This window comes from Vigna unguiculata, chromosome 3 (genome assembly GCF_037176805.1).
Source record: "Vigna unguiculata cultivar grain cowpea cultivar isolate G323 ecotype 2 chromosome 3, ASM3717680v1, whole genome shotgun sequence".
Classification (NCBI taxonomy): Eukaryota; Viridiplantae; Streptophyta; class Magnoliopsida; order Fabales; family Fabaceae; genus Vigna; species Vigna unguiculata.
Window position 1 is genome coordinate 54,035,379 of NC_140794.1, and position 10,978 is coordinate 54,046,356.

The 10,978-nt window shown below is 28.0% G+C and overlaps 1 protein-coding gene across 1 annotated transcript; it reads left to right on the forward strand.

Moving 5' to 3' along the window:
• Positions 1-5,997: 5,997 nt before the first annotated feature.
• Positions 5,998-9,081, forward strand: LOC114175824 (vesicle-associated protein 1-2-like). The gene is made up of 8 exons (XM_028060641.2): positions 5,998-6,233; positions 6,324-6,394; positions 6,619-6,700; positions 6,809-6,924; positions 7,017-7,181; positions 7,268-7,318; positions 7,893-7,970; positions 8,662-9,081. The coding sequence occupies exons 1-8, from the start codon at positions 6,182-6,184 to the stop codon at positions 8,770-8,772; spliced, it is 726 nt and encodes a 241-aa protein (XP_027916442.1). The 5' UTR covers positions 5,998-6,181; the 3' UTR covers positions 8,773-9,081.
• The last annotated feature ends 1,897 nt before the right edge of the window (positions 9,082-10,978 follow it).

The window sequence follows — 10,978 nt, forward strand, 5'->3', positions numbered from 1 at the left end:
GACTGGTTAGCAAGTTACTGAAAAAAAAAAGATTTGTAATTAAAAAAAATAATATAGCATGTTAAAAAATTGCTAAGTTCTAAAGAAACACTAAATAAAAAAATTGCTAAGTTCTAAAAACAACATTTAATTGTAATGATAAAATAAAGTGATGTAGTGTATAAATGTTATAAATTTGTAAAATGATTAAAAATTAAAAACATTGTTGTATAATTAAAAATTAAAAAATACTGATATTGTAAACTTATAAAGTGTTTAAAAGTTAAAAATAGTTATAATGAAAAATATTTATGAAAAGAATTTATGTAAACTGGTAAATTAAGAAAAAAAATTTAAAGTATTATGAATGAAAAATATTCATGTTATAAACTTTGAGACTTATAATAAAAAATATCTTTACTGTAAAGTTATTAAATAATTTGAAGTTGTAAACAGTTACAGTGAAAAATATTTATGTTGTAAATTTATAAATAAATTAGAAATTAGAAATACTTATCAGGTAAACTTATAAAATAATTAAAAATTAAAAATACTGATGTTGTAAATTTATAAAGTGATTAAAAATTACAAATACTTATAATGAAAAATATTACACTGTAAACTTAAAAAATAAAGTAAAATTTTAAAAAGTTATAATAAAAAATATTTAAAAAAATAGAAATACTTATTAAGTAAACTTATAAAACGATTAAACTTAAAAACATTAATGTATAATTAAAAGTTATAAATATTAATCTTGTAAACTTATAAAGTGATTAAAAATTAAAAATACTTACAATTAAAAATATTTATGTTGTAAACTTAAAAAATAATGAAAATTTTGAAACACTTATAATAAAAAATATTTATGTTAAAATATATTTATGTCGTAAACTTGTAAAATTATTAAAAATTTAAAATACTTATCAGGTAAACCTATAAAAATAATGAAAAATTTGAGACACTTATAATAAAAAATATTTATGTTGTAAATTTATAAATTAATTAGAAATTAGAAATACTTATCAGGTAAACTTAAAAAATGATTAAAAATTTAAAATATTGATGTATAATTAAAAATTTAAAATATTAATGTTATAAATTTATAAAGTGATTAAAAATTACAAATACTAATGAAAAATATTACACTGTAAACTTAAAAAGTAAAGTTAAATTTAAAAAATTTATAATAAAAAATATTTATGTAATAAACTTTTAAGATTATTAAAAAAATAGAAATACTTATCAAGTAAACTTATAAAATGATTAAAAATTATAAACATCTATGTATAATTAAAAATTATAAATAGTAAACTTATAAAGTTATTAAAAATAAAAAATATTTATAATGAAAATTATTTATGTTGTAAACTTAAAAAAAGAATAAAAAATTAAAAAAAAACTTATAATGAAACTTCATCCCGCCTGTTGCTGGAACAGATTTTATGGCAGTTTTTGTGGCCAGTTGCTTCCTAGGAGCCCTTCGGTAGATTTGCTTGCAATTTGCTTTGTTCGTGCCATTGGTCAAATAAATATGTTGTAAACCAATATGCGAAAAAGATATTTAGAAACCATTACGCGAAAGATTACAAATTTGAACTTTGCGTATATATAGATATTGAAGATTAAAATAATCAAATCGCAGATACAGAAGAACACACTCTTTCTCTCTAAATTCTATTGCTTTTCGCGTGACTTTCCTTGCTACCGTCTGCTGTGTCCAAACTGTGTGAACACTGTGCAAATTGCACATTAATCTTCAATATCCTAACAATAAGCAAACCCTGACAATAAAAAAACTCTCATCTCACAACAAAATTCTCCACCTCCTTAAACGAAATATATCATAAAACAATCGTGTAAAGAAGATGTGCACACAAAATTAATGGTGAGATTATAAAAGATTTAAATTTCATTTTTCATCGTTGACACAGGAAAAAAAATTTGAAACATAAGAAACAATAAAAATACATGAAAAGCGAGTAATCATAAATTGGATAATTGGGCATTACTATTGAAATAGTAAGCATACACACCGAATAATCATAAATGAAAAGGAACAATAAAAAATACATTTTTGTTTAATCCAATGAAGATAAATAGCATCAGCAAGTAAAGCAAGACAACTTCACGAAAGGAATAATAATGAAATAATGTTGTTGCAGAGAAAAAACAAACGGTAAAATAACGGTTATATGTTAAATTATTTTTAAAATAATAAATAAATTATTATATTAAAAATGGTAGAATAGGAATTAAAAAATGTGGACACAAATGAGGGAATCCCCTTTATTATTGTTACAGATAAAAAATTATTGTAAATTTTGTTATATTCCAAAAAGGTAAAAACTCTCGCTCTAAATAACTCGATCACATTCGAACATATTATATTACTAACACATCCCTCGTATATTCAAAATGGGTGAGAAAAAGTTGTAGAATTTGCGAACAAAGAAGTTGATGGCATTATATTTGAGGTTAAATTTTGTAGGCACTATTCTTGGGGAAGACGTAGGGTGGTGCGGGCATTTATTGTTCTTACCATCAATGTCCAACAAACTAACATTGAATTAACTTTGCGATTCAAGAAAATTTATTTTTACTTTTTCCGAGTAATAAAGTGGTTTATGAGAAATGGGAAAGTTATGACTTGAGTAATGATTCATTATTACCGATAAATAACGAAGAAGATTAGAGGTTGATTAATTGTGGGTCCCACCTAATGGAATCGTCAGCTTCGTAAATTCCAAAAGGTTGCCGCAAGTGAAACCTTTCCAACCTTAGCTGTCAACTTATTAATATCTCAACACTCCAAATTTACTGCCAAACAGAAAACTTAAAAAAACGTGTCCGTCTTAAAATAATCATATTACTACAAAAATAACTAAAAAACGTGCACACATTCAAGCAATCGTATTATTACAAAAATAATTAAACAAGGGGTTAAGACTAGATTTTATAAAATATTTTCATCAGATTATGTTAATATAAAATAAAATTTTAATTAAAATGTGAATTTAAAAATTTTCACTAATTAATATATATTTAAGAATTAAATATACTTTTAGTTCTTAAAATTTAACACAAAACTATAATTAATCTATTTTTAAAAATTTGATCTATTTTTTATCGACATTAAAATGATTATATATTAAACTCTGTAAATAACTTAAATATTAGTTTTCAAACACATTTTTTTGATTAATATTGAAATAATAACATGTGAAATAATATAAATAATTTAAATAAGTGAATTTTTTATATAAGTTATTGATGAGAGAATTCCTAAATATTAAATTAAATAAAAGGATAAAAAAGAAAGGATAATACAATAAATACTTTAGCTAAGGCCTCCTTTCCTCTTAACTAAAACAATACAATACTATAGTTTTACCATGCATTTGAGATAAGTGTTTGATTGTATTTATTATGTTCACAACCATGTGGTTGGTTTAAATTCAATATTAACTTTTTCTAAGATAATAATAGACTATATATTATACACTGAATCGTAAGATTATAATCTAAGTTTTATAAAAAAATAAAACTTAAAATCATAAGTCATAAAAATGAATAATTACTTTTTTACCTATATTAACAATCAAGTAAAACATTAATGAAAATACGAGTCTTAAAAAACTTTTTTACTTAATTATCTTTTTCAGTTATATAAGAATTTGAAACGTTAATGTAAAAGTTTATAAAAAAAGTAATTAATATACGCAAGTGCAAGTTTTTTCTTTTATGCGAACTTGCGGACTAACTTGCGCAGACTGCGGACTTATGCGGGTCGAACTACTACGGACCTGCAGACTTCCTATCATGGTCCGTCCTGCATTTTTTTCGCGGACCTGCAGATCGGCTCGACATGTCAAACCTAATTGCCACTCCTAATTTAGATGATGGAAGATTTTGCAATTAATGAAGATAGTAAAATATATAATGGCATTAGTTGATATGTTATTATTGAAGAGTAGAAAGTAGTAAAATGTAGGATTTGTTATGATAAGGATTGGAAATGATAGAAGCATTTGTGAACACTGAAAAGTACAAAATGATGAGCATGAATACATGAATATAGAGAAAAAATGAGTATGATAAAGCGACTTTATTTCTCTTTTTTGACCACAACCTATTTAATATTTATCTATATATAGTTTCATTTTGAAAACTCTGCACTCTGCTGTTCATTCCTCACGTTTTTTTCAAACTACCACTTTTGGAAATTCAATTTATTACTTTCCATTTATTATTGACTGCTCAATTCAAAGTTTTGAATACGAATTGTCAAAATCATGCAAATTTACCTACATTTACGTCAAAATAAATAATTAGTGTATACCTAAAGAGAACGTCAAATATTTTCTAAAACATTAGGTATACGCACATATAATATTTAACACAAAAATAAAATTTCAATATTTCATTTGTCTTTTCTTAAAACATTAACACAACCATTACCAATAATCTTTATATATATATATATATATATATATATACATATATATACATATACATATATATATATATACATATATATATATATATATGTATATATATATATATATATATATATATATATTAAAATTATATTTAACTTCTTAGTATACTTTTCTTTTTATTTTAAAAATCTGAATCAGACTGAATAAGTTATAAAATTTCAGACATAATTAGTTGAATAATTAGGAAACCAATAACAAGATAATCTAAAATGGGACAATTAAAAATATATAATAATATACTATTCTAAATTTTCATATAATAATCAATCTAAAATATTGATCAATTTTATTCTACATGCAAACTTGTTATTTTTAAAAAAATAATGACAAATATTAATTTGAAATTTCAATTTAAATATAATATATTTTATTTCAACTTGTATATGTATTTTGAATGTTAAGACACCCTAAATTTTATGTTTTATTTTAATTTTCAATATTATAAAATTTTGATATTATGTTTATGATATTCTTATGTACTCTAATAACTTTAATAATAGTGGTTCAATCACAATTGAAGTCCAATTTTAAAAACATGAGTTATTATTATTTATGATAAGAAAAGTATTAAAAATTAGATAGAAATAGACACATAATTGAAAAGTAACAACTAATGTTGCTTTTAAATTTTTAAAATGAACAAGTGATCAGGACCATGCTAATTACAGTAAGTAAAAGATATAATATAACATTATTTAAAAATAAATACTTCCCCTGGTAATAAAAACTTTAAAAACGGAAAAATTACTTCTGATTTATAAAATTAAGGTTAAATGTTATCTTTATTCCTTTATATTTTGTATTTTGGTCTTTTGACGTGTTAATACATTAAGTTTAACAACAGTCAACAACAACATTTTCTCATGTTGTTTTAACTCAAACATTGAATAAGTAAACTCTAACATGTAAGTTAACAGAGTTGACAACAGAGCAGAAAACTTTCATTCATAGTTTTATAGGAACATGGTAACTTTTAAGTATTTTATTTTTATATTGTCGTATGCTTATGTTCTTATTTTTTATCTTTGATTTTGTTAATGATTATTGGAGTATCAGATGCATGTGATACCACCATGATTGAGACTTCACCAAGAGTTGCCTCATTTCATTCACCAAAATCAAAGAAGAGAACACAAACCTTAAATAAAAAAATTGAATTTGGAGATTACAATGTAAGAAGCCAAACTACAAGGTTCTTAGGTAACAAAAAAATAAATGAGAATCACATCATCAATACAATATGTGGACAAGGTGTAGAAGCCAACAAACACAAATTAACATACAGGTAAGTTCTGAAAAACATGTGTCAACATTAAACCATGAAAAACACTAAAGTAAATATTTTAAAATACACAGAGTCGGAAATTACAACCTTTAAGGTAGGAAATAACATAAAAAGATGAAGAATGAAAAGTAATATTTAGCCTAAAATAGTTGGTGGCGCTGAAATTAGATTACAAGGTTTGGTAAACTTAACTATCAAGCTGCGTTTTTAATATGTTAATAAATATTTTGGTATTGGTTTGGTGATGTGAGTGTGGGTACTGAATTCCAAAAACTGTGTCTGTGTTTGAAGGCACTTTGATACGGCCACTTTCTCCGCCACAAAGAAAATAGAAAAGCGTTTCCCTGTGTGTGTGTGTGTGTGTGATCGGAATTTGAATTTCTCTGCGTCTGAACTCCGTCGATCCGTCTCCAACATGAGCAGTGGGGAACTCCTCAACATCGAACCTCTCGAACTCAAGTTCCCCTGTCAGTCTCCATTCAACTCCTTCTCTTTTTCTTCTCTTAGGGATTTCCTCACACTTCTCTCATTTCTTCTTTTTTTTCTTCTTGTTTTAGTTGAACTGAAGAAGCAGATCTCGTGTTCTCTTCAATTGTCTAATAAGACCGATGCCTATGTCGCCTTCAAGGTAACGCTCAATTTCGCTTTCGTTTTTTCTGATTAGTTTGGGGAGTGGTTCGATGGGGAATTTTGTTTTGCTTCTGTTGTGAGATCTGGCGGTTTTGATAGCGGCGGTGAAATTAACGAGGTTTTGCGTAATGTAGGATTTAAGCCGCACGTTTTTTGCAGTGTTTCTTTGATGACTGCGTGAAATTTGCGAGTTTATGTTTGAATTTTGGTTTCGATTTTCAGGTGAAAACAACCAATCCGAAGAAGTATTGTGTTCGTCCGAACACTGGAATTGTCTTGCCGCGATCTACATGTGATGTTATGGGTACTGATATGATTATTTTGAATGCGAATTGCTACTTTTTGTTTAGTTGTGCTCTATGGAATGGCTGAGTAATGAATTGGGATTTTTTTTTTGTTGTATAAATGGAAGTTACCATGCAAGCACAAAAAGAGGCTCCGCCTGATATGCAATGCAAGGATAAGTTTCTTCTTCAGAGCGTAAAAACTGTTGATGGTACCAGTCCGAAGGACATCACTCCGGAAATTGTATGTGTTGTGCTGGTTGCTTTTGCATTTTCATTTGACTTTTTTTGTTATCTGGAATTACAAGATTTATTGTGCTGTTTGGGATTGGCTAGTTCAACAAGGAGGCGGGACATGTGGTTGAGGAGAGCAAATTGAGAGTGCTGTATGTTTCTCCTCCTCAACCACCATCTCCAGTACCAGAAGGTTCCGAGGAAGGATCCTCACCTAGAGGTTCTGTTTCGGAGAATGGAAATGCCAACGGTTCTGAGTTCACACAAGTGGGTTCTTGATTTATTCTGTTTTCTTTTTTCCCTAAATTTCCGTGAATATCAATTGAAATGCCTTTTCTTATTGTGTATTTCAGGTTGCGAGAGGATTTACTGAGCGACCTGAGGCTCAAGACAAATCGGCAGAGGTAAATCAGAAAGGCATTTCCTTTTTGTTTTTGTAAATATATGCAATTGAGTTATTAAGGAACGGCCTTATGATCTCACTTGGAGAATATAAATTGGATATTAATTTCGCCAAGGGTTGTCTTCAAGTGTTTGCAATGTCTGATTTTTCAATTGGAGGTTTTAACAATAACAGTAATTAAATAAAGGCTTTCAGAGATTTCTTGCTCTTACACAAACTCATTACTTTGGAAAGCCTTCTTTTCTTGCTCAACGCTATTCACAATTTTTATTGATATTAGACTTCCAAGCAAACCATATGATATGAAGGAGCATAGATATACATTACTCATGTTGATGCCGATTACTTGTTTAAAGATGGTTTTGAGAGACAAAACTTTCTTCAAGTGATGCATGTCTGATGTTTTATTCAGTCAAATTTTTACATTATATATATGCATTTTGAATCCATTACAGGGGGCATCCACTGTATTCAAACTCTTCTTTGTTCATGTGCTGTAAATTCAGCCCAGCTTGTAACTTCTAGAGTTGGTACTGTTAGACAACTTTATTTTGATTATAGATGGTTGTTTACAGGCTAGAGCTCTTATCTCAAGACTGACTGAAGAAAAGAATAATGCACTTGAACAAAATAGCAAGCTTCGCCAGGAACTGGTGAGAATTTACAATATTGGGGTAGATAATTAAATTTACTCATCTGTGTAATCTATATTTATTTTTCTTTTGATTATGGAGGACTTTAATCTTAAATGATGAGAATGATACTGCTTCTGATTCTGGCAGTTGCCTTTCATATGTTTTTTATAGTCTTGTCTCTGAAATATCATCATATATTCTAATTATTTCAAAACCCTGCTTGAACTAAAAGGTAACTGAAAACAGATGCTCTGTGTTCCAGCATTTGTGAGTTTTTGATTATTTCGTGCAAGGAAAAATGATAAACGCAGATTTCTGCATCAGCTAGTGAGTTTAGTTTTTTGAACATTTGTGATGGATATGATTGATGTTTGTGTTTCGTAACTTTACACATTAATTCCATGTATAAGATACTTTAACTTAGGTTGTTTCAAAAAGCTGTTTTCTCTCACCTATGTAATGATCTGCTAAGAATGCGACTCTTCCTATCAATTACTTTCCTACAATTTATGTTGGAACAACAGTCTTCCAGGATTTTAGCCAGAATTGTGACCGTGTGTTTCTTTTGTGGATAACTGAGTACGATTTCATTAGAGTTAAAGCAAGTACCTTTTTATGTGCCGTCACTGTTGTATTTGATATTATTTATATATTACTGTTAGCTTTGAAAGTAAGGAAAGACTTAATGCCATGATTCTACTGCTTGTAGGATCTACTGAAGCGGGAAGGCAACAAAAGTCGTGGTGGAGTATCATATGTCATTGTCGTATTAATTGGCTTACTTGGCATAATAATGGGGTATCTCTTGAAGAAGACCTAAGCATTTCTGTGCTTCGATTTGATCGTAGTTTCTTTGTTCCTGACTTTCAAGCAATTATGAGGAAAGTTAAAAATAGAGTAATTCTGCAGATGTTGATTTTCTTTTTATTTTTCCTGTTTCTTTCTTTTTTCTTTTTTTTTTTTGGGGGTGGATAACATTTTGGGAGTAGGAAACATTAGGGAAGTTGTGGGTCTGTGGTTAGTCTGATTGTGAACTGACTCATACTTTCGGTAACATGCATTCTTTTTGTAACTTACCTTTTGTGGTTCATCTAGTGACTAAATGATAATGTCAAGTTGTCAACGATAACCACGAATAACATCAATCTTCAAGGATTCATCGTGGTTTCATATCATTAGAATTGAAAAGGAACAGTAATGTTCTTAAAAACCATGTTCATCCTTAAGAGCACGTGTCAGCATGTAACTAGATTAGTCAACAGCTGAATGAGCATGTTTCAATCAATTAAGTATCTTTTTTGAGCATGTGTTATAATTGAGTACGATTCTTTTACACATAAATGGATCATAATAACACTTAAATCTCGTCTAGTCAAACTAATGTGCAAACAAAAAATGCACAACATGAAATTTATCCGACTAACTAAATGAATATATTTTAAACAATTATCACTATCAACCTCCATGCAACGACCAAATCCAACATTATAAAAAGACAACCACTTACGTATATTTTAGAGTTTATCGGTGTAGTGCTCACACCTATTACTTCAGACATCTGGTAGCCTCCAACAACAATGACCACAACAACAACAAATACAAACAATTAAGCTTTAACAATATCACTCCAACACAACAATACAAGAAAAGAAACCAAACAAACTAACTAGGCTTTGACAATGTCACCCCGAAGAAAACATCCCAATGAAAAAAGCAAAAATATAAACAATTTTACATGTTCACATTTTTATATTGTGTATGCCCAACGACTCTTAATTTGTGTGCTCAAGTCTTTGTAGTGCCTTAATGTCTTCTGGCATAATAACTTAGCCTCATAACCTTTGTGCAATGTACAATGGAATTTGATCACCTACACGGTCAAAAAGACCGGTACCCAATGATGTTGTCCCTTTAGTTTGAAGTTGCAACACCATTCTTGGAAAAATATTTTTTGAACAACTAAATTTTAATAAATTTTTTTTATAATCTAAAATGATATTTTCTAATTGATTTTTTATTTTTTTATATTTCAAAATCATTTAAAATATGTTTTTAATGTTGTGAGAAAATATCATTGTCCTTCTCAAAGGCAATGTGTTCTCAACGAAAGGGCAAAGTTATCATTCATGTAACGCCACACGTGTTTCTTCGTTTTTCTCAGCACATTTGAGTGGATCGAATTTGGTGATCTCTCAATGCCTCCAGTTATCTCTTCACTCTTTTTTCATACATGACTCATAACAAACAACAATAGTTCGTGTCTCCCCTTCCTCGTACTGTAAATAATATACGACCCAAAACAAATACAGGCTGGACCCATTAAATTATTATAACGAACAGTTTTTATGCTGTTTCATTTGTGTCCTCAAATTTAAATGTGTATGCTATCACTTTTTTTAGTGCAGAGTATTTCGGTGATTTACATGAAAAAGAAAATGGTCATTTTATTTATATATTAAGCCATGGTAATCATCTAAACACTCGAAAATCACGTTCATCCTTTAGATCACTTGTCAACATGTAACTAGGTTAGTCAAGCGGCGAATGAGCTGAAAAACTAAATTCATTTTACAGTTTGGGTTAACACAATACTTCTTTATTTGAGGTTTTACAACAAGAGATGTTTAGAAATTTTGATACTAATAAATCATCAACAAGTCTATATAAGAAATTAAGACATCCTTTTAGTCTAAAATTTTAAGTTAATGATTTTACGGTCTTTCTTTCTATATTATTTATCGTACCCATTTTTATCCGATATAAAATACTTACCATAAATTTCTAAAATTGTTTGTATTTGATTATATTACATTATTTTTAATCTAAAATTTTATGATATCCTGCTCATATATTATTTATCTTACTTATTTTTATTTAATGTAAAACTTTCAACTCACTCTAAATTTTTAATCTTGTTGGTGTTTAAGTATATCAAATTTTAGTTATATGTGCAATAAAATAATTACTGGCAAATTTGATTCTGTTTTACTGAATCTAATTTGATATCAAGTTTTGAATTTGTACAA

Coding starts and splice junctions, on each gene's coding strand:
- LOC114175824 (XM_028060641.2), top strand. CDS start 6,182: ATGAGCAGTGGGGAACTCCTCAACATCGAACCTCTCGAACTCAAGTTC. Junction 6,701..6,808: donor ATCTACATGTGATGTTATGG/GTACTGATATGA, acceptor TATAAATGGAAG/TTACCATGCAAGCACAAAAA. Junction 7,319..7,892: donor CTCAAGACAAATCGGCAGAG/GTAAATCAGAAA, acceptor GGTTGTTTACAG/GCTAGAGCTCTTATCTCAAG.